This window comes from Hylobates moloch, unplaced genomic scaffold (assembly GCF_009828535.3).
Source record: "Hylobates moloch isolate HMO894 unplaced genomic scaffold, HMol_V3 SCAFFOLD_7, whole genome shotgun sequence".
NCBI lineage: Eukaryota > Metazoa > Chordata > Mammalia > Primates > Hylobatidae > Hylobates > Hylobates moloch.
Window position 1 is genome coordinate 92,050,662 of NW_026652282.1, and position 24,795 is coordinate 92,075,456.

Sequence of the window (24,795 nt, forward strand, 5' to 3'; positions counted from 1 at the left end):
TGCTTCATCCTACATGCCCATACTTGCCCTCGGAAGCAGTAAAGCTATTTACACAGTGTCCAGTAGGGCATGAAATCTAAAGTGGAAATGCTGAAACTCTGGGAAGAATTTAGGTAGGTGGAGTGTGATTACTGAAGTTGAAATTTGTCCAGACCAGAGTTAACCACTAATGCTATAAAAAAAAGAATGCTGTGGGCTCATTAAACTACTTCATTCTACCTGAACCTATTAATATGGTCGAAATCATTGAAAAATCTTATGTCCCATTAAACATGAATGATGAAAATAGGTAAACCCGGAGCAGATGGCTGCCTTTATGGAGCACTGTTTAAAACCACAGTAGTCCTCTAGGATCTAAGAACACTGTTTTTAGCCACTGTGATTGACATAAGCACGTGTTATAAAATTTACATGGTTACCAGGGCTTTGGGGCAATGTAACAGAAAATCGTTCTGGATATATTCAACTAGCAACTAATCTTGAAATGTGCATGAGACAGCAAATGTTTTAGAAAGAGCCAGAGGTATTTCAACAACGTCCTTGGTAGCCTTTCCATAGAGAAAGGGATAAGGCAACAGTAGGCAAAGGCAGCATCCCAAGAGATTCCTTTCTTGACATAGGCTCTTATCTGGCCCTTGAAAGTCAGTAGCACCAGTTGCCCTACCCTATACTCCAGGTGTTTCCCCCAAGCCCAAGTTGGGGGTACCAATCTGGAACTGGAAAAAATAGCTGGTAATAAGTGTAAGCGTGTGGTATGCCTAGTGTGTGTATGAGTACCTACAAGCTCTGGGTGACCACATCTTGAGCATTTTCAGACTCTGTCCTGTACTCAGAAAATGGGCAAGCCTTGATGGTAGGAGAAGGGGTCCCCATATCAGGTGATTTAACTGAATAGCACTGCTACTGCCCCTCACCAGCTCACAAAGAGGAAATGCCCAATAACCACTGATTGATTTGGAGCGGACCTAAGCACAGCTAAGCTCCCGCCAGAATTCAAGTCTGATGTTTGCCTGAGTTCTGTGGCAAAGGATCTGAAGGATCCTTAAAGGATCAATGTGGCCAGGTTAGAGTGTCCAAATAAAGGCTAATCTATATCAGCAAGCCAGGATTCAGAGAGATAGATAAAAGGATGACACTGGCAAATCATATGGCAGGGAGTGGCTGCAAGCAGGTAAGGTTTCCCAAGTGCTAGTTTGGCAATAAATCAGTATCTGTTCCTAACTATATTCCTTCAGAGCCTTCAACTGTTAACCTTTTAGTAAGAAGTACCAACGAGACCAAGATCCTATGATGAGAGAGGTTAAACTTAAAAAAGAAACACAAAATGATAACTCGGTTTTAACATTTTATTGGGTAAATGATTTTAAAGGTAATAACAATAGTGTCAAAACTACTACAATATCTTTCCACAGCCATACCTTACAGACCCACATAAACCTTCTCATATTTTTTTCTTTTTGCTCATATTTAATATTTTAAAGCCATACATGTCATATAAAATGCCCATTTCCAATAGTTTCTTCAAACTATTAAGCAATTAAATGTGGAAGGAAGGAGGGCCTAGTTATACTGGAAGGGGTTTCAGGTAATCTGTGATGTCTTACGGTAATCAAAAAACAGGTTACTAAGAAAGAAGGAAAAGAGGAGCTACTCCAGGTAGCTTTTTGCTCATTACAAGTCTCACCATTGTATCACCAAGAACTCATTATGCTGGTGACAGATTCAAAGTAATTTTGGGGAACATATAAAACACTAAAATAACTTAGAAACTAGATCCAAATATTTCAAAAGTAATCAACTTTGATATACAAAAGTAGTCAGAGGTGGTTACAAAAGTTTGTTTGCTCAGTGCGTCTATGTACCAGCGCAGTTACTGGGTAGAGCAAAATAAAAGGTTCATTTTCTTCTGAAATAGCAATAAAAAACAAGGAAAACATATCTTTGTATATAAAGGATCAATGCTGGTCTTAAGAATAATGTCATCAGAAACCCTTAAATCGAGAGGCACACAACGGGTTTCCACTTTTAAAAAATAAAAGGAAAGTCACCAGTTTATTTAAATGGAGGAGGTGCTCACACCCCTCAAATAAACTTAATTCATTTTAACATCACTAGCAAAAATCACTTAGAAACTGTACAAAAATAAAAAAGTTAACACATTTAATCCTGCAAGGTTTTTGTAAGGACTGGAAGGCAGGCTTTTGAAGCAGCATTTGGGCATGGCTGGGGGCTTCTTTGGTTTGATCTAACACACATAAGAGATGGAACCTATTCCAGATGACAGTTTCAAATTTCCTGCACATTTGAAGACAAGGTAAGAGGCCAGTATACAAACTTCCGGTGTGCTGGGCACTGGGACTGTATGTGCTGGACTGAAAATCTTACAATTGCTTTAAGCTTTAAGGGTGAGGGGAAGCAAGCCTTGCACTTCCTCCATGAATTTCACTGACCTCTCGTGTTAGGGGAGACTACAGAGGGTAGTAGCACATTCTTGTGCAGTCAGAAGGCCACTTGAGGGGTGGGGGACAATTTGTTCTTTTAGAATCTGGTACCTGGCTGACCTTGTTTAAGAACAAGAAAACCCTTCCAGAAATGGAAGCCTTTTGCTACATACCAAAGCAAAGTACGTACTATTTCCAAGAGGAAAAATACCCAGTTGCATCTGAAAACGGAAAACTTAAATGGAACGAATTAACATTTAAAAGGGGCTATGTAAACTTTGTGCTACTCAAATGAAGTTCAAGTATTACTTCTGAGCTGTTTAAAGATCACTGAACTCATACAATATTCTGATAAGAGTGCAATTCACATTTGTGTTTCTGAACAAATAAATCACAACTGGCTAGAACACAACCTGTGCAATTAGAATCTTCGTCTGAGTTAAAGACATGCTACATATTTCAACATGTTCAAAGTTAATTCATACCATATAATTAACAGCTTTGTATATACGACAAAGGTGAAAGGGTCTAGCATTTGTCTGAAGCACACCATTACAGTTTGTATAACACCCTTTACACTACAAAGTCTTTTAGTCAAAAGCTACTTAGAGACAAAAATGCACTTTGCATTACTTCAATACAAAAGGAGACAAAACTATCCTTTTCCCCCAAGCCATGTTGGGAAATATTGCTGACCTCGTCCTTTGAAGCCTGCAGGATGGTTATTTCTTCAGTTTAACATTATTACACTGCTAAGAAAATCTGTATAACATCTGCATATATCAAGGATTTTAAAAAATCTGATATGATTTTAGAGTCCGCATGACCAGTCACGTGACCTGCTCAAGATTGATTAGCACCGTTAAATACATAAACACACATATATGTATGTATGTATGTGTAAGTATATGTACACACACACATCTATGTATGTAATAAATCTTTGCTAAAAAAACTTCTAACCATAAGCTCACCCAGGACGAGGAGCCTGTTGAACTGATGAGATGATGGATAAGATGGATTTCACGATAATATTGGTCTATTTTGTCTCTCTTCAGTTTACTTGTTTTATTTACCTTTTGTTTTGTTTTGTTTTGTTTTGTTTTTGCTTTTTTTGCAGCAAACAATATCATTCAGCTTGTGCTCAGTTTCCCTATAAGGATAAGAAAAGTTTCCATCAGGTAGCCACTTGTTTTTGTACTGAAAGACTAATCTGCTCCAAAATGCTCCCAAGTAGAAATGACAGGACTCAAAATCCCTTTCTAAAGCCCAACAGCTAACTTTTTCTGACTGATCTCTAGCTTCATTGAAACTGGCTACCAAGATTGCATTTCAGGCTAACAATTGGCTTCTTAGTTAAGGCATCACAACTGAAAATGGTTATTTCAACAATGGATGCTGTGGATGAAGGAATACCAACAAACTTCTAAGAACTCTCATCAAAAACTAAAGCAGTTTGCTTTGCGCCAGTGGCAAGCAGAAGGAATTTAGCCCATTATCTCACAAACTAGGAAAGGATTTTGGAATTCTGAACTAGCAGTCTGTCACTTGTCACAGTAACTATATGTATAAGCTGTATCATTTTGATATTCAGTGACTTTTTTGTAGTTTTAGAATATATATTCTGCAGCATACTTTAATTCATCACTTGATATGTTGGCTTCCTATTTGAAAAAATTATATATATTTTTCCAAAGAGACACAGACACACACACACATAACCATATAATGAAGGTCATCTTCCTCCAGAATAATCTGTCATTTTTCCTGGGGATATATGTATGGACCTCCTATCGACATCAGTAAGTTATCTTTGTATGCATCATGGGAAGACTATCCTTGCAGAGGAGCTGGGCTCTAATTATAGCATATCTCAATGCCAACTCCATTTTCACAGGTGTGACATAACATCTTATCACTGTAGTAAATGTGTTTCTATCAAAAGTATGTAGTGCAGAAAGAGATTCAAGCTATTTTATAGTATCTCTCAAACTCTAGTATTGTCCCCATGACAAACATATCTGAAATCATGGCAAATATGAACTTTTGTTTCACTAAATTATCTTTACCATATCTTTAGATGGTAGCTAAAATGGACTCTAGCCAATCATGACTTACTGAAACCTAGAGCTAACAAATTTAAATTAATATAAAATAGACAAATGTCTCTTTTTGGTTATTTGCTCAAAATAATTTTTTTCAGCTTAAAAAAATACTCAAGAGTAAGGACTTTGTCTAATCTTCTGTTTCACATATAGAAACAATAAAATTTTACAAGAATATTTTTCTAAATTGCCTTTTTTCTAACTCCTCTTAATTCCACTTAATTATATTCCTCTCAAAGGCACTAAATTCTGTATCTGCTCTCTTCCTAATATTTGCTGCTCATAAAAATGTTTCCTGTAGCCTTTTTGAAAGGTAGTTTGTACCTTCTCAAAACAGTGTTTTAGTTTGCAAATTGGTTCTATAAAGTGGTGAGGCAGTCTCTTCTATGATAACCAGCACAATAGGGATAAATGATTTCTCTCTCTCTGTGACAAGCCCTATCACGGACCTTTGAATGCTCACTACTAGAACTAAAGTTCATATATTTTCACCATGGGAAAAACATATACTTAAGGAGTGAAGACCCAACTACTAGGCTGTCATAGCAAAGTGAATTTCAGACAAAAATCAAGAGTAATATACAAATACCTGAATTTGATATGAATTAATCCCAAACTCAGGTATCAAAAAACAACTATCTTACTGAGGAAAACTAAAGAGAAACCTAAGTAAAATCCCTAAAAACTGCACACTTTCTTCCATCCACAGTCAAAGGAAGGGAGGCAGGGAAGGAAGAAGGAAAACGGGAAGGAAGAAGGAAAACGGGAAGGAAGAAGGAAAACGGGAAGGAAGAAGGAAAACAGGAAGCAAAACAGGAAGAAAGGCAAGGAGGACAGAAAAACAGAAACCTGACTGAGACAGCAAAGCAAAATTCTACATAATATTATAAGGAAAAAAAAAACCAAAATTATATATGCTGCAAAAAAAAAATCAATGATCTAAAATAATAAAACAGGATCTTAACAAATGCCATTTTTCTACCCGTTACCATGATGATCTTAATTGACAATGTCGAAGCTTCACCATGGCAACGGAAACTATCATCATAAAATGGTACAGTAAAAGAGATAGCTAGACCAAGAAGGTGTAGGGTCTCCTGGGAAGAGGTCTGCAGAGAGGCCCAGTGACTGGTTGTGCGGCTCAGTGTCAGGAATAATGGTTGTATGGCGGAAGGGGATGCCCAATGCCATTTTGGAAATGATGATGCTGGCGATGAGCAAGGTATTCAGCATAGCTCAGGGTCATCTTTTCACTACGATACCTGAAGGAAAGTCAGGGAAGAGAAAAGTTAACGCTGAGAAATAGGTGACATGCCATTGTCAGTGCTAGGAAGGACCTTAAAGATGATTTTATAGATCAGGAAACGGGGTCCCGGAGATAAGCAGTGACTGCCCAAGGTCACAGAGATAGTAAGTAGCAAAGCTAAGATCAGAACTTGGAAATCAAAAGTCTGAGTCCAGCGCTCTTTGCACTCTACTACTCCTTGTTTAAATTGTTCTTTTAAAAATTTTATTGTCCCCTCAGCCCCAGTTTTCTGACAGGAGTATGCATCTCATTCAATTCAGTTGATTATTTTTCTTCAGAAATCTTCCACCTCTCCCTCTTTTACTGTTCCTTTCTCTGTCCACACATCTACTTAGGTCTTACCATTAAGTAACAACAACAAAAACAACTTTTCTTAATTCTGGTATCCTGAACTCTCACTTTTCCCCATGTCTGGCTTTCTTTTCATTGCCACATTTCTCAAATAGTTGTGTGTATTTTCTGCCTTCAGTCCCCATCTCACACTACTACTTAGCTCAGTGCTCCTTGGCTGCTGCTGCCACCCTTCCATGGAAATAGCCGTCAGAAGGCTTCCCCGACTCAGCTTGATCTTTCCATTTGCTCATCACGCCCTTAAGCTCTCTGGTGCTAAGGATTCTATACTTCCACATGCCCCTTGTTCTCCCCTGCCTCTCAGATTGCTCCTCGTCTCTGAATGCTACTATCCCTGCCTTGTAGAATTTTGTTATGTTTCTGTATTCAGTTATTTTGACTCTATACTGTCTCCCCACAGTGAACCCTATCCTTACAATTTCAATCATATCTAGCCATGAGCTCATACATTTTCATTGACCTACTAGATATTTCTATATAGATATCCTAAGAAGCACCTCAAATCCAAAATCGATGCATAAACTTAACACGTTCCTCTTGTGGTCCCTACTTTGATTAAAGGGATTACCTTGGTCCCTTTTATCTAGATTAACGCCTTGACTTTCTTCTTTATTTCTAAATGATGACCCAGTCCTTTCATTTCTTCCACATTATTTTCGTATTGATCCCAACCTTTCTTCCCATCTCACTGCCACAGCTCTAGTTAAGGCCCCTGTTGCACCTCTTCTGGACTGCTGCCACAGATTCTTAGATAATACCAACGCTTCCTGGCTCATTTTCCTGTTTCCAATTCCATTCTTATACCTCCCCAAGCCCATCTGATTAAAATCCTTCAATAGTTACCAATTGCCTATAGAACCAGGTCCAAACTAACTACTCTGGAACTCAGGACCCTCAATGGTCTGCCCAACCTACCTTCTGGGCCATATTTTCCTCTAATGATCAGCTTCTCTATTACACTGAAAGACCAGCCCAATCAGACTATTTCATATTCTCAGAACTTGCTTTGTACTTCACCACCCTTGACTCACAAGGTCTTCCTTAAGGGAATCCCTTTCCTCCTGTCAAAAAAAATCCCTTTTTACCTGTCAAATATTCTACCCATTCTTCAAACCCAGCCCCCAACTGACCTCTTTGAAACTATCTGTTATCCCCCTCCCACCCTCTTAGAATTCCTCTTTCCCTACTTTATGGGAATGGATCTCATATTATCCATCATATTCTGCCTTAGATTAATAATTTTGTCCATGCCCCTTCTATTCTCCTCCACTGTGAACTCAGGGACAGCAGAGATGGAGGTATTTCTGAATTTGTAACTCCTCAGAGCTGAGAATAGGCCATTTTTAGACTATAAGCATTCAATGTAGTTTTATGGAATTGAAATAAATGGAACCAGCAGCCCATTTTCCTAAAATGTATGGTATTTTCCTTTTTAAATAAGCATCCCTATTTTTTCATGCTGAAATTTATTTAGCATTTGAGTTTAGCTCAATTGTGTTTTTCAGCAAGCTAACAAGTTTTCTTGGTAGACTTCTATCACTGCCAAAATTCTGAGATTAAATTCGAATTTGAGGACTGTTTATCAGAATCCTGGGGTTCTGCTAAGTAATGTCAAAAACTAGCGAATTGCTAATTCAAGTACTTTCTCCAATAAAGTAGTCTAAAGTCTCCAAGGGCTTGCTCGTACAAAAGCCAGAGTAATCACACAGAGCTAAAGATAGGAAAGATAGGCTCATACATCACACAGGCTTTACTACCAAGCAGAGTTCCATTGTATCCACCCTCAGTATGACCCTGCCATTCATTTCCACTCTGTTTCAGAAAAGAGAAGTGTAGTTAGAGAGACCAAAGAAATCAAAGGGTTATAGGCATACACATCAAAATGTACAGGTTAGCCTTGTGCTAGAAAATGTCTTCTGTACCTGGTCAGTTTTATGGTTTTCCTGAATTCATTAGTAATCGGAGCTTTGTATCCTCCTTTCCTCAATAAGGAGTCTATGGTCTGTATATGGTCCCATCCTGTAGAGAGTTGACCAGATAAAATATCAGTCAAGCACATGTAACAAACACCTTTCATTAAATACAAAATGACTTTGTAGAGGTCCATCAAGTCTTTTGGTCCTAAACACAATCACACAGAAAAGCTAAGATTTCATCCTTTACAAAAGCAGGGTCATCACCACACTCCTTCAATTCTAGCTATCCACGATGCCAAACAACATTGGCTCCTTTATCTTCACATTCGAAGTCAAGGGGTCTAAGGGGCTGGCAGGAATTGCTCAGTCATGACTGTAACAAACCATATCTGTTGTACTTTCCTCTAACAGTGACATCTTTAAAAGGGAGTGAAAAGCCTATATGCCATTTTGCCAACTCAATATTTAGGACTCCCACACCACCTCACAGTAATTGTTGTTCCTTATGGTATCTTCTGTAATTCTGTAATCATTCAAGTTTGTGTGCAGTATTCAAGGGTATTTTTATTAGTTCTGACGTGGATGGTATACTAGTATCTGAGGCCCTCTATCTTTTATGTATGCTTTACAAAGTTAATGATACTAGGAGATTAAGACATTTTCTAAAGCTACCCAAATAAATCTTCAAGTAACTGCCTTGAAGACTTTCTGATCTGGGGATTTAATGGCATTAATTTTGCTATTATGTATCTCACATTTATAAGACAAACATTGGAAAACCAAATTACAAATGCTTTCTGATGAGAAGAAAAGCTCCCCAAGATAAAAGATTCATTTCAATCAACACGAAACCAGAATTTAGTAGTTGCTAAGAAAGGATAAAATACTACAGAGTGAAAAGTTACTTTGTGTTACAATGTTGGTTCATACAGGTCTATGTTCTATGTGTGAAATAGGAAAATTCTGATTAGGAAGTGTAGACCAAGCATATAAAACACTAACACTTCATGTTTTTGCAATGCTCCGATCTTAATGGGAAACCTACAATCTTAATATCAGCAGGATGAGTAATGGCAACCACCTAAGAATGAAACATTTGATACTTAAAATGACAAAGAACTATGTGGCTGATTGTCAAACAAAAGGCTTGTTTATGCCACAATGGAATATGGGAAAAATGCATTTCAAATCGGTAGCAAATTGTTGCCTAAAATGAAAACCAACTAATATAAATTCTGCTTTTTAAAAAATATACACTTATGGGTTTATGCCATCAAACTTCAATGCAGGGATTCAACTTCTGTGAGTACTTCACCAACTTGATACAGACATTGCGGTGGCAGTGATGGAAGAGTCACTTCTTATAATTTGACACTGTTCAATTATTAGACATAACTGCAAGGTCAGATATCGCATTTCAGTTTGTATATTTGTTTAAATTCTTCACCAGATCATATGAAATAAAGTACGACAATGACCTTGCTCCTTTGCAACCTCCGGTAGGTAGGTGGCGGTGCGTTTTGATCCTTTTTCATTGATGAATTCTATTCTAATGCCATGTACACCCACCTGAAAGAAATTGGCATTTTTATTAGTACAGTCTTCTTCATAGAATCAGAAAGACAAGGTTATAATTTAACTTTCAAGAGAATGCAGTTCTTCCTTTCCCTTTGTTTTTAGAAGGACGTATCAGTTTTCTCTTTCTAAAGCTTTGACTTTGGATTTGAAGGCCATTATGATGGCCATGGAGAGGGAAAATACTGATTTGCATGTGCCCAACATGCACTAGGCTATGATACTGTGTTTGGAAAACTGGAACAACTATTCTGAAGCTGTGTGTAGAATAAGACAGTTGATGGCAAAAATCCTGCCCCCACTCCCAAATGGTAGCTCATGCCAATAAGGAACTAGAGACAAAGGTGACTGACTTCAAAGAGATAGCAAACAACCATCCTGTTTTGCAGGACACTCACCACTTCTGATTAAGTTCCGAAATTTTTGGTGCTGATCCCCTCCCAAACTGTCTACTCCCTTTAAAACATTAAATTATACGTAGGCAAGCAAACACAGTCCGGTAAGATTGAAAAATAATAATGAAAACAACCAGATCCTACATCATCACCCAGTGTAGATAGCATTTCTTTAAAAATGCATTATGACTTAGAGTGGGGTAGTAGCAGACCTTCACTGTCCATCTACACCATTGGCTTCACACAGCTCTACTAAATTTAAGAATAAAGATTTCAAATCACTTCACTGTAGTGCATTATTGCACTGTCTCTTTATATACTAGCCCAGAGACCACTGTAACTTTTTAATGTAAAACAAGCTTGTGGTGATGCCCCTAAAAAGGTAGTCTTCTAAGTAACTGTGAGCAATTTCTTGCTAATGCTTTTTTAAATAATGTGCTTTTCCTTTGATTAGCATATGATTGAAAGAAATCTGTCCTTTCCCCTCATATCTCACATAGAATAGTATACAGAGCTAAAGATCAAAATTAAAAGTTCTTAACTTCTTTGTGGACACTGATAATAAAAACGAAATTTCAAAAGCATAACGACCCCATTCTGTTCTCTTGGATCTGTGGTTGCCTCAGATCAATGGTTCCCAAGTGGAGGGTCAGGTTGTGCAAGGTACTGGAATGGAGATGTAAGACCAGGTAAACATTATTACCCAAGATGGAGGCTTCTTTTCAGAGCAGGTGAGTAAAGTCATAAACCTTTATACTTTCCATGTGTATGGATGTAAAGGTCTAGAAGAGGAAAGGGGGTCAATGAAAACTTCTTTTGCTTCTTCTGCCCCCAGTCTCAAATTTTCCAATTTTTTCAGGAATAAAAAGTCCTCTGGGAAAATCCATTTCATTCTTTCCCCAGGTCTTCACACATTTATCCATTAGAGCCTGTCAGATCTTCTGAGGAATTTATGTTTTTTTATTTTTATTAAAGCATATCTCTGGCTATTTCTTCTATCTACTTAATATCAGTACTCTTATGAATCTCTTTCTACTAAAAATGCGACCAGGGTAGCTGTTTAAAAACTGACACAATACTTGCCTCCCATACTGTGTGGGAAATAACTACATATATAGCTGAGAAGAAATATGAGCGCTTAGCTATCAGGCTTTTCCAGGATAAAGGACATCTGCTAATCTCTCCAGTGCCTGATGAGACAATGACAAATTTGCAACATTTTCTGTATACTGACTTCCTGATCAGTAGCTTTGAATTTTTTTTTCCTTTGACAATATCAGATTCCTCATAATTTGTTTTTTTAAAAATATACAGCATAAGTAATTTATACTCCATCATCCACTGAAGTGAATTTTGAATCTTCAATTCTATTTATCAAAAATCTGTCATGTTAAAATTGAAAAGAATTTTGGTGTTTATTAAGGTGTCTAGTCAAAATTGTGATAGGAAGAATGTCTCCCTATCTGTGAGATGAGAGTGTCAGACAAAATTAATGATATTTAACTGGCAAGGGGTGGGGAGCGGGGCTGCAAAGTTTATCAGAATTTCAGGAGGTTTCATGCTTCAACAAATATATTTTGGAAAAAGAACAGCTCCCCAGGTAATTTTTATTCTAATTGAACTAGATAACCTCTAATAAGCATTCTAGTTCTGATAAACTGTGGCTATATACTAAGATTTTTTTAAGTGATTTAGGCAAATAGGGGTAATTTAGACACTTAAGTCCTTTCTTTATAGGAGTACATCCTGTGTTCTTGAACAAAAATGTCAGATTTTTAATGTCTAGTAATTTAACAATTAAAAGAAGTTAAGACTAACTGTATGGTATGTGAATGGTATCACAATAAAGCTGTGTGTGTATGGATACAAAGGACATATTGCCAAAACACAAATTACTCATGAATAAGACTGCTTTATTTACTCTGCATTTTGAGAAGGTCCTACCATCAAATTTGATAAGAAAAAAACCCCAAATTCTCCAATTTTGATTTAGTACCACATTTACAACTTTTAATTGTTTTCTGGGTTCCTATGACTCTGAACAATTGAAAGCCCCTATAAATTGAACTGTAAGTATAGTGGTTTTAAAGTGAATTCTTTTTATGAACTTTTTTCATAGGTCAAAAATACTCTCCACAAAGCTACAAAGCCCAAACCAGAGTGACTCATTTTTTTCAGCTAGTAGAATTAGGAGAATGGTAATAATGTTCTTAACAAAATCAAAGCATAGTAGCTTTCTTTCTGTCACCTCTTGAGCAACAGCATTTTCTTTACTCCTAGAACCACAAGCCACTAAATAGTCATACTGAACAATCAAAACAGGAGAAGGAGAACATGGCCTGCTGTGGAGAATGACCAATTCTGGCCAACCTGTGGAAATCACTGGCTTTGCAATGAAATGAGCACCAAAACTAATTCCATATTGTTTCAGGGAGGCATCTGTCACAGCTACAACTCCAAAATGTAACCCTCTTGCATAATAATTGAATCTTCCCTTATACATATTGGAGAATCCTTTGGCCCAGCAACATCCCAAGAGACAAAGGCTATAGTTGCAATTATAAACTAGGTAAAAGATCAGCGAACCAGGGAACTGGGATTCCCTGAAGCAGATCTTTAAAATACTACCACGGTAACTTTCTAAGTATGGATAAGGAGGCAGCCATGTGGGAATACTATGTCACTAAACATACCCCTAACTAATCCTGCCACTGTTTGAAGTACAGCCGGGTGGGTACAAACTGGAAACTTGCAAATCTAGCCTTATGGGTCTGCAGGTCATTTGCAAAATTACTAGATGGTCTATGAAAAATGCTTTCGAGATCCATCAATTGCGATAATATTCTTTTAATCAAGACTACTTTTGCTAAGCAAAGCTAAAAATCAACCCCAATGGTAGTAAATTAAATGTAGGACTTATAGATAAGAGGATATGGAATTAAGCAGAGCTGTATCTGTGTGTGCTGATAGAACATTAAGACCAGTTCAATGGATTCATATTTCATGCTAAAAAGAAAGCCATATTTATTCTGAACCATTCCATAGCAAGTGATTTTTATTAATGCTATTATACAATCTTTTGTTTTTAACATTGTTCAGAATGATTAAATATCAAGATTAATGTTAAGACCCTAAAATATATCTTCATTATTCTGGGGTTGATTATCCAGTTTAGGGATTATGCATCCCCAGCTCCACCTGGCCTCAGCCCCATCCTCTTTCGTCTCTTGTCCATTTCTCTATTTTTTCACTCCTATATCAGACAGCACGTGGTCACAGAAAGAAGAGGTACACACAAATTAATCAATTTTGCTACACAGTAAAAGGTTTGGTAGGAGAAGAGATTATAAATAATGGCTAAAATTAAGCTTTGAGACTGTCTGCAGATTTCATTTATCCTTGTTATCTAGTCCCGTGTTAGAAATGTGGCTTCATTTAAAACTATTATCCTCTAATGCAGTGACCCTCAACACAAGAGCATTTTTTAAAAGTACCTTCTCCCATATTATATTCCTTGTAATTGCACAGTCAAAGCTTAATATACCCTAGTCTGTCTAATAAGGCAAGTGTTAGCCTTGTGATCCACAAGCAGCGCTACAAAAGGGTCTCACTTTTACTTGTGAGCCTTGTCAGCAAGCCAACAATCTGAATATGCTGAAACATGAAAAAGAGTCATCTGGCTAAAAGCATAAATGAGTATAAAATGTGCTCTGGCTAAGCTGAGTAGCCTCCATGTAAACTTCTGACAGTTTGGGTCCACAATTATCTCCACAGTCCTGACCCTCAAAGCTAAATCTTCCCAATTATATCCAGGCCAACAGAACCACTCTACTACCTTGGGTGGCATCCTGTTTTAGCAAATACCATGGTCAGTCTCATTCTTCCCCATTTTCAGAACCAAATGCTGGGTTTCCCTGTAATAATATGGCCATGGCTTACTCTACTCATTTTCAGTGAGTTCATCTGAATAGCATAAGAAATATCAGGAGGTCAAAGAATCGAAAGTTGTTTGACATGTCTTTTTGGATGAAATCATTTGGCAAAATATGCTTTGCAATTAACAAAGCATCTAGTTACTGGCCATTCATATAAGACTGACCTGCCACGCTCAATATGCCAGTCCAATTGAAGTGAATGAAAGGACACTGTTCCTAATGAGAGGAGCTCAGGATGTTTGGCACACTCCCTAACCTTTAGAGGCTGGTATCACAGAAGAAATGCATGCCCTCTCACAAAACAACCCTGGGTACCACGGCCAGAAATAAACACTGTATTGGACAGTCCATGGGTGTGACCCAGAGTCTGGTGTTTCTTACATTCTTAGGAGGAAAAAACTGTGTGCTGTATCTTCTGACAGCACAAAACCCACGGTGCAGCATGGTCCACTCTTGAACTTATTGCCCCATGGTTCCTTCTGCCCTACTCCAGCTTAGCTTTTTGAAAACAGAAACTCTTCCTTTTCCTAGTGAAAGCAAATTCAACATAAAAGAGAAAAATACTTCAAACTTAGGCCTACTCCAAGTTTATTCTCTTGGATAATTCTTTGAGCTAGAAAAGTTAAGAATTTAATCATAGAAGCTGATAAGAATTTGTACAGATCCTAATGAACCACTTTCCCCAAATCTGATACTACCAAAAAAAAAAATTTAGATGACATATTATCTCGATCTGCCCATCAAATCCTCACAGTTGTTACTCTGCATCACTTCAACCTGCCCACCAATTTGAAAAGCAATTCTGGAGTTCTGAAGGTACATATCTATCTAACATGATCCCTTCATAATCTGGCCAAATTGTAAATTTTTATAACAGTGTTGCTGCAATTCAGCTTTTGTTTTTGCTCAGTATTATTTACTCTTGTAAACCTTAGAAACTAAACATGCATCTTTTTTTCTGGTTTATAAAAGGAGTACATATGTCTTACAAAAAAATTCCCTTTAGAGCCAGGCAGAGTGGCTTGAGCCTGTAGTCCCAGCTACTTGGGAGGCTGAGGCAGGAGGATCACTTGAAGCCAGGAGTCTGAGACCAGCCTGGACAACAGAGCAAGACTCTGTCTCTAAAAAACAAACAAACAAACAAATAAAGCATCCTTTTAGGAAAGCATAAAGGAGAAAATAAAGATGGCCTGTAATCCTAGTACCATCTGACTAGAGATAACTCTTATCTTAGTGATGTAAAAAACATTTTTCTCCTGAACCAACTGAGATACCACCACAGACTATATTTTAGGTAGTTTTTATACATTATCTGACCAGTTCCTATACCTGTCTTTATTTTCAAATATGCTTTGAGATGCGTTTAGAAGCAGAATACCAGAAACATGAATCAAAAGGGATCCTTGATTGCAAAGTCATCACCTGAGCATGACTAACCTTTTAACATACTCTACTATAAAACCTCTGCTTCATCATCTGTCTCAGCTGAAGTTTTTTTTTTTTTTCCCAGTTGTTACTTTGTGAAAAAGGTCCCCCTGACCAAAATACATATGTGTTGCTCTTCTCTAAAATCCCTGCAAATTAGTCACCTTTGGCTTAGCTATTAGTTCAGTCTCCATGAACCAATTCTTGGCTTTTACAGAGCTTACCAAAGGACTAATTAGGGCCAATTTTGATTTATGTAGGAGACTTAGACTACTTGTCTATCAGGAACACAAGCCTGCCAATTTATTTCACAAAAGCCACTGAACAACAATCTGATAACATTTATTTTAATAGCTGACACACAGCTCTAAAATACCTGAACTCTCTAATAGTCACCATGAAATTTTAGTAAAATTTTAAATAAAGTATGCCAATGAAGAGGTGCTTTGAAAAACTCTGAAGCCAAACATGTTTGTATTATCTTTTGCAATGAAGGAAATTGATCTTACTCGAAGATTTTGCAGAGAACAAGTGACAGCTCAGAGTGCAATTAAGGGGAAAAAAACCCCCCAATTCTCTGTAATGATTAATTATAATGAGCATCCCATAAAAACTTAACATCCTAAAGCTTCCCAAGAAATGTTCAGGCAGCACAGGTGACCTTTAAATAAAAAGCGTGCTTTCTATGAAAGTTAGAAAAATGCATTCCTTCCATTTCTTAAAAAAGGGAATAAGGGAGTGAATTTACAGACAAGAAAACTAAAGTTATAAAATTTTCTCAAAACCTGGAGATGTGACTTAGTTTACTTTCCAAAGGCTAGTGGGGACAGGGTGGGCAGGGGGGGAAGAAATCACCTCTTAGCAAACATGCCTAATATGAAATAATGCTGTTTGCCTAAAAAGAAATTAAGAAAAATAAAATTGTATTCATTAGAACTGTACATTGAGTATCTGACTCAATACAGTTTAACTTAGTCTACAAAAGAAATTTGTTCCTAAAAAGTTACATGTGGGTTGAGTTTACATAAATGAATTAATCTTAAAGTCAAGAGGAAAACAATAAAATTCTATAATGAGTTCTTCTACAAAGCAAAATACGCATTCGTAAAGTGAATAATCGCTCCCTAATGTATTTGCCTAATTTAGACTTAAATATATAATGTTGACTTAAAACAGGATGATACAGTAATTAAATGGAGACATTAATGGCTTAGAGCATTTTTCTTCCTAAAGAGAATTATTTTTGTGAACAGGAAATCTAGAAGGTACAACTTAAAAACTGGACTGTTTTTCACGTTTGTTGCCTACATTTAACTTGGCAATGGCCACTTTGAAAGTTAGGGACCTCTTCTTAAGACTTCTAAATGGCTAGTGGTGATTCATTCTCTGGACAATGAAACAGAAGCCATCTTTTAAAAAGGAGTACGTCACAGAATCACATTCTGTCAGAGTCCAAAGAGATCTTAGGTATCACTTAGTCCAACTTCTTCAGGTTCCTGAGGAAACTGAGGCCCAGAAAGGTCACAGAGCTGGGCAGTGGCAGTCAGGAACAGAACCCAGGTCTCCTTATTCCCAAAATTCAGCATTCTTTTAATTAAATGCTGGGGACACACATACACACACACAGGCAAACTATACATGAAATAATAGGCTATAACAAAAGTACTAGGGAAGGGGCAGGGAGTTTATGGAATTCCAGGGAAGCAGCAGGCTAACTCCCTCCAACCAATAAACATGCTGCGAGTAAAGCTGGAGACAACTTGAGACGGCCTGAGAAGGGACTAATCAGCAGCCCATTTTGCTAAAGGAACCAACAGCTAATGGAAATTTGTATGCATTAAATCACCTTCTAAGAAGTTACTTTACTTTGTACAGCTTGCTTCCCCGCTAGGCTTCTTATACATTGACTTGTTGATGCACAGCAAACTCTTTCTAGATGGCCAGGAAGCCTGAAGCCTTCCTTTCCCAATGCTCCACAGCACTTTAAAAAAAAAAAAATTTAAAGTAGAGCATCAAGAAAGGACTAATCTTAATGATAGTGACATCTTATAAAAAAACTCAACGTCCCTGGGAAAATATGTACTGTGAAAAGCATTTTCCTGGATATATGAAGCTCATATTTTTTAAGTTAGAGAGAAAAAACATGATGTATATCATAGTTGGGAAAAACTAACCAAGAGCGGAAACAGAACATATACAACTAGAAGTCATTTCGCTGGGTGACTTCATGAGTCATGCTTACCATCTGTGTATGAATGGGAACTCTGTTTTCAGTGGCACATTAAGAGGAGCTAAAAAATGTAAACCTTCAAGGGGGGAGTGAGGGTGAAAAGAACATTAACTTCTAAAATATGTGGGAGATAATGACGGTAGCCAATTTATTCATCTCATCTGTTTACTCTCACGAAGGTTGTTACAAAAGCACCCTATTATTAACTGCAACTGAACACGTCAGAATTGAGCTGTCATCACTCAAGAGGTGTGCTTTGGAGGTTGCTTTTAAAGTGAAACACAGCTTTCTGAGTACCAGGAGTCCAACGAGGCTCAAGTACAATGACAGATGCTTTGGTACTTTAGGGACAGAGTGAGATCAGGGACCTGAGGTATAGCTTTATAGTCCAGGGACAGATTTTTGGCATCATACAAGAACTGTGCTAGCCAGCCCCACCCAGCATGGGTTGATTCCATGTACGTATTGTGTGCTCCAATGGAACAGTCTGTCTTGGGATCACAATGTATTGCCCAGGTGACAGCTGTATAGACAAAGTGAGATACCAGTGATCCAGGGAGCCAGATATAGGAGAAAGTGACTAATGGTTTGTGAAAATGTCATTAATCTTTTGAAATCTGATCTAAGGAGTTACTTTAGAATACAGAGAATATTTTTACTTCATGCCTTCAAGTGATCTTTTCTCTAAAGTACAGAAGTAAAAGATGCTTGATTACAATTTAGAAAATATTTTGACTTCTGTCAGCAAATTGCTACATTAGCTTCCACAAAATCACTGGTAACATACTTGCTATACGAATTCTTCTACAAACAAAAAGTTTATTCATTTATATCATCCTGAAAATGAGCAGTTATGAGGTGACACACATAGAATCACCCCTCAAGTCAAGCTCCAGTCCATTGTAATGTCTGGTTTTATATCCTTTCAGATTTTTAAAAAGGAAACATGGCTCCCAAACAGTTTAACTCTACAAGTTCCAGGCTATGTCATTTTGGCAGGCTCCAACATGCTGCATGAGTTTTTCTTTCTTTACAAAGCGCCATGTCTGTCAATCACCCTGTCATTCAGAATTAAGAGAATGATGTCAACTGAAGAACACAGAACAGTGGTGATGAGTTTCTGTGTTCAAACACAAGGCATATCATGTCAGATTTATCTACGGGAGCAATTTTCCTCATTTAACAACCATTTTAGCCTTGCAGGTAGACATTCCAATTTATCAGCTAATGAAATTTTTCCCCAAATTATTCACTCTTCATCCTTCTCATACCTACTAGGACAATAAATAGATCATGATGTGGGCAATGATCAGTTATTCTTGGAAGGGTGGGGCCACTGCTCTAATTTGTCCTTACTGCCTTTTGTGGATGGCTGTTATTTTTAATGACTGCCCAGATTCCTTCAGAGGCTACCCATAAACACTTATTTTAAATGTTATAATTACTATTCTGAGGAAATAGAACATATGGAAGCATTATTGATTAGTCTGTCAATTCAATATTGACTTGAAATTAGTTACATCCATTTGTAAAACCATTTATCAAACATCCCTCACATTATCAAAGAGAAGCACTCTAGCTCCTAAAACAAGGTCTAAAGTAAATCCTACTTTCCTACTAACTCCCATTATAAAATTAGAGACACATTATCAAAAGAAAGTTCCCAAATAGACCGAGTTAAAAACCTTGAGTGAAAAAGACAGTAAGACGGTAACCAGATGCGTGGCAATTCATTTGTTTCCTGATCATCTGAAAACTGGGTGGCTATTACCACTGGTCGTGGTCACGTTCCTCATCCTCATGACCACAGGGATGACTGTCTTGGTAGCGAAGATATCTACCTCTATGCTTTGGGACTTCTAGACTTTGCCCTCTTCCTGCTTTGATCTGGGCATTTTCATCCCTTTAATTAGGAATTCCACTGCAGTAACACACTTAACCAGTGGGGGTTAATTCTCAAACTGTACTTCCACCAGAAAAGTGCTATGTTAAAAGCTTCTGTTTGTATAAAACATGCTCATTATCTATCTTCGGCTTTAACATTCTATATTAAAATTCTGTAATAATCTTGTTTTCCCCTGTGGCATAAACATACACGGGACTTCACATTTCAGGTTAAAATTGCATACTTATGGTGAATAGGATATTTTTTCTTGGAAGAAAAGTTGTACCTATTAGTGTGAAAATTCTCATGAAGCATATACTTTCATAATATAGACTGACTTCTCAAAAAGGAAATTCAAAATATAATTTACTTACATACAAAGATAAGCCACAAAGACTTCCCCACAATCTTTTAAATAGTGATTGTATATTCAATGTGATCTGTTATGTAACCAAATATGCAGATTTATTGATACAAAGACAGATAAAGAATGGAAAAAAAATTTTAAAGTGTCTTAGTATAATATATAAAAGATAATGGAAAGAAATATTCCAAAATGTTAACAGTAGTTTTTCTCAGAATGGTGTAATTATAAATGACTCACATTTCTCATTATACGTTTTTAATTTAAAAAATTTTCTTCTTTGATAAATTAAAATTGCTATTATGAACAGAATATATGTATAAAGTTTACTTTCCATTTTTATTGTAGTAAAATACACATAAAATTTGCCATTTTAACAATTTTAAAGTGTACAATTCAGTGGTATTAAATACATTCACAATGTTGTACAACCACCACCACTATCTGGTTCCAGAATTTTCTCACCACTCCAAATGGCAACCCTGTACCATTAAGTAGTCCCTTCCCATTTACCCCTCCCCCTAGCCCCTAGCAATTATTAATCTGCTTTCTATCTCTATGGATTTGCTCATTCTGGATATCTCACATAAATGGAATCATACAGAATGTGGATTTCTGTGTTTCACTTCTTTCACTTAGCATAATGTGTTCATGGTTCATTCATGTTGTAGCATATACTTCACTTCTTTTTATGGCTGAGTAATGTTCAATTGTATGAATATAACATATTCTATTTATCCATTCATCTGTTGATAAACATTTGGGATGTTTCCACCTTCTGGCTATTGTGAACAGCGCTGTTATGAACATTCATGTACAAGTTTTTGTTTCAACACTTCAATTCTTTCGGGTATATACCTAGAAGTGAAATTGTGTCAACATATAATTTTTTAATGCCTTTAATTCTATTTTGGCATTCTGTGTTTAGTAATGCTTTTTCAGAATCATTAAGGATAACCCTTAGAATATCATTCCCACAATCCTATTACTCCATTTTCAATCACTGAGTAAGGTACATATTTTTTTAAGACCAAATCACATTCTTGTACTTAAAAATATAATTTCCACCCTTACTCTTTGTACACAAATTTCTCTTCTGCCAAATACCTGAAACAATGATGAACTAACTGAAAAGGATGGGCTTTTCCTCTTAGCATTGCCATTCTAACAGTAACTAATTCACTTTCAAATACTTGTATATTAAAAGTAAAAAAAAAAAAAAATGTGGGCCGGGCACGGTGGCTCACGCCTGTAATCCCAGCACTTTGGGAGGCCGAGGTGGGTGGATCACGAGGTCAGGAGATCGAGACCATCCTGGCTAACACGGTGAAACCCTGTCTCTACTAAAAATACAAAAAATTAGCCAGTCATGGTGGTGGGCGCCTGTAGTCCCAGCTACTCAGGAGGCTGAGGCAGGAGAATGGTGTGAACCCAGGAGGCGGAGCTTGCAGTGTACCGAGATCACGCCACTGCACTCCAGCCTGGGCGACAGAGCAAGACTCTGTCTCAAAAAAAAAAAAAAGTGTATTTTTTGCCTCAACAGGGAACTAATACTTAATAGAAATTAATATTTAAGCTCCCTAAAATATATTAAATACACAATACCCCGTAGGAACAATATAGAATCTTCTGGAAATTGAGGCTGGCAGATGGTTACCAAAGAGGATAAATATGCCTTGAAAGAGTATATAGTAGAGTACACAGTACTACTTCTTAAGGGCTTTACATCCCACTCTCCTAACAAACAGAAAGCTGATGTATCTTTTGGACATAATAGTCCAATAATATCAAGGTTAATTTTAGCTGTAGACAGTGCTTTAACTGGGTGAAAGATGATGATGATGTACTCGGTGCTTAACCATGACTATGTAACAGCTGTTGGATTCTCCCCTTTTTCCTTCCCCCAAAACACATGCACACACATTTATGTAATACTAGTATGTTCATGTTTGTGACACATACACATGCATACACACAGAAACACACATGCCAGAACTGTACTTCCAACTCAGTAGCTGCAACAGTAGAAGTGTTCTTGTAGCTTGGTCATCCCCCTTGGATCTCAGGCTTTTCCCATATAATCACTCCCACCCGCACTACTACATACACAACACCCTGCAATCCAGAAAGCAAAAGTAAATCTGGCTGCGGAAGAGGAAACAGCAGCCTTAAAACAGTAAAAGAACCACCCAGACTATAATATATGTTAATAAGTAGGGAACATGATTTGGGACTGTTTAAAAATAAAGTACTAAGGAATATTTCCATAATATTTGTAGACTTCTCTTTATGAAAAATCAAGTAAGAACAACAAACTTATAGAAAATAATAAATTAGAAATTTCAAGTTCACAAAAGGTTTTCCACATTCTAACTTTGGTAGGAACAACAGTATAAATTTATTTCTTCCTTTGCAAAAATCCTAAGATGTGTTCATATTCTGATAATGCTCTAGAAAATCTTATCACAAAACCCAGAGGGGACTCTTGCATCGTACTCTCTGTAGAAAAGTTTTTTTTTTCACCCCACCCCCGAAAACTTTTTAAATAGCTCTGGCATAACAACAATAATTTATATCATAGAGATTGTTTTTCAAATGAAGAACCTTATAAATGTCTTATTCTGTATATTGGAAAACTGAATTGCAGTGGAGTAAATTGTTCGAAGTCTCACAAGGAATCAGGGCAAAGCCAAAATTAAATTCAAGTCTAATAAACTGTGAAGACAGTGATCTGTCCCCAAGGCAGAATAGTTCAGTTACTATGGGGGATGGTCCTTCTAAAACAGCAGAAGAATTAGAATCTGTCATAAGGATACAATAATGCCATTTATGAGTATATGTGTGAGAGAGAATGTTATGTTTATCACTGAGTTCCCATTGTTTTATTCTCATAGCACTTATTTCTTCATACTTTCTATACACATTTACTTGCCACTAAATTATGAGATGCCTCATGGTGGGAACAAATCTTACCACTTTTATACATGGAGCACATTGCCTGGAATACAACAGGCATTCAGTAATATGGACATGCTTGTGTGTAAAATTTCATAGACCCAATAGACCTACACTCAACATCTCCTCCCAGCCACCAAAGCAAATCATGGTGAGAACCTTTGAACTTCACTAACGATGTTAGCCAACCCCACGTACTAAAGAAGAATAAAAATATGATCAATATAAGCTACTCTAATAATAGCAATGCACAGAGATACCCTAGAAATAACCTTAGTATTATTTGTTAGAGTGTTTAAGTGTATAAACTAAGGTAGCCAAGAATGAATTCACATTATTTAACTCTAGTTAATCAATACCTTGTTATTATCACAAGCTGATTCCCCCAAATGGTGTATTATCCTAACTATTTCTTCTTGTTTCTGAGATGTATCCTCTGACCAACTAGTTATTTAGTGGCGGTTATACCAGAGTGCACCAGAATGAAAATAAGAGGAGAAATAAATTCCAGTCAGTCCTTCTTATTACTTATTAACAGCTTTTATGAGGTGCTTTGGTGAGGTAGTAGGATAAAAATGAAAACCAAATTCAGTTTGGGGATTATAACAACACGTGGCACTTTGTCCTTTAAAAAGCTCATTTACTTATATCTCGTTCAGTTGTGAGGTTTATTCATCCATATTACTCTCGACCTCCATTACAATAGAGAATGGGCTGAGAGAGTTATTTTCTGGGCCTAATTTTTAACATCTCCTCAAGAGTTACCTTCATTTTTCTTTAAAAATTTTTCTATAATCTTACCTCCCAGTCCAAATAATCACAGACATCTTCAAAGTTAGTGAGCAGAGACACTGAGCAGAAAAGCCGTGGCAGCTCATCCCTTGTCATTGGGGGAAAACGGCTATCTTTAAGGGCACTGTTAAAAACAAAGCAAATATTAAAGCAATCACTGGATATGAAAGTTCCCAATTTCAAATGCAACAATTGTTTGAAAAAGGTAAGAGTTTCAAAAAGAATCAGTAAGATGTCAAAGGTACCAACAAGCTTCAAATGTATTCAAATTCCCCAAAGATTTTAGAAGTCACCTTTTTTTTTCATTTAATAGATTGTGTTTGCTAGCCAATCTTATGACCACTTCAATTGTAAAGAGTGAATCATCAATTACATTTCCTGTACAGCCATTTCCTGATGTCTTTCCCTGCTACTTGTAGAATCTAAGAATGTTTTATTTTGCTTTTGAGAAGAATAAAAACTAGACTAGTGGAAACTTGTAGGAAGATTTCTGGATCTAGTGCTGGTGGCAGTAAAATTATATATATATATGTGTGTGTGTATATATGTGTATGTATACACATGTGTGTATGTGTATGTGTATACATATATATGTATACACATACACATATACACATGTGTGTATGTGTGTGTATACATATATATGTATACACATACACATATACACAATATTGTTTTAAAAAAGATTATACTAGGAAGGCCAGTCACCATAAAACAGCACTCAAAGAATTCAAAGGAAGATCGAAGATCGACATTTTTCTTCAATTAAAAAAGAAAGCAAAGAAAATGGAAATAATCATGCAAATTATAGACTAAAAATACTCATAAGAATTTCAGGCCCCCTATAAAGGATAATTTAACATATGACTCAAAAATTGTGAAACTACAGGAAATAGGGCCAATCTAGGAAATAAAAGTATGATTAGGAGACCATTAATCACGTCAATGAATTTCTGAGTACATCAACTCTGATTGGATCCTGTAATCAAGTGTAGTATATCATAGTGCCAAACTCTAGAAAACTCCACTGTAAAATGTGGAAAAACCATAATTCTTCCTGCAACGGAATAGAAAATACACACACACACACACACACACACACACACACAGTGTGTGTTCC

General features: G+C 36.8%; 1 protein-coding gene across 1 annotated transcript in view; it reads right to left on the minus strand.

Moving 5' to 3' along the window:
- Nucleotides 1-1,332: 1,332 nt before the first annotated feature.
- AMMECR1 (AMMECR nuclear protein 1) overlaps nucleotides 1,333-24,795 on the minus strand; it is a 138,984-nt gene continuing 115,521 nt past the window's right edge. Inside the window, exons 3-6 of the mRNA XM_032757460.2 lie at nucleotides 23,685-23,799; nucleotides 9,598-9,688; nucleotides 8,126-8,222; nucleotides 1,333-5,808 (exon numbers count right to left, since the gene is read on the minus strand). Of these exons, the coding sequence (XP_032613351.1) occupies nucleotides 5,694-5,808; nucleotides 8,126-8,222; nucleotides 9,598-9,688; nucleotides 23,685-23,799 (418 nt within the window). The 3' untranslated portion in view covers nucleotides 1,333-5,693. The remainder of the gene's footprint in view (nucleotides 5,809-8,125; nucleotides 8,223-9,597; nucleotides 9,689-23,684; nucleotides 23,800-24,795) is intronic.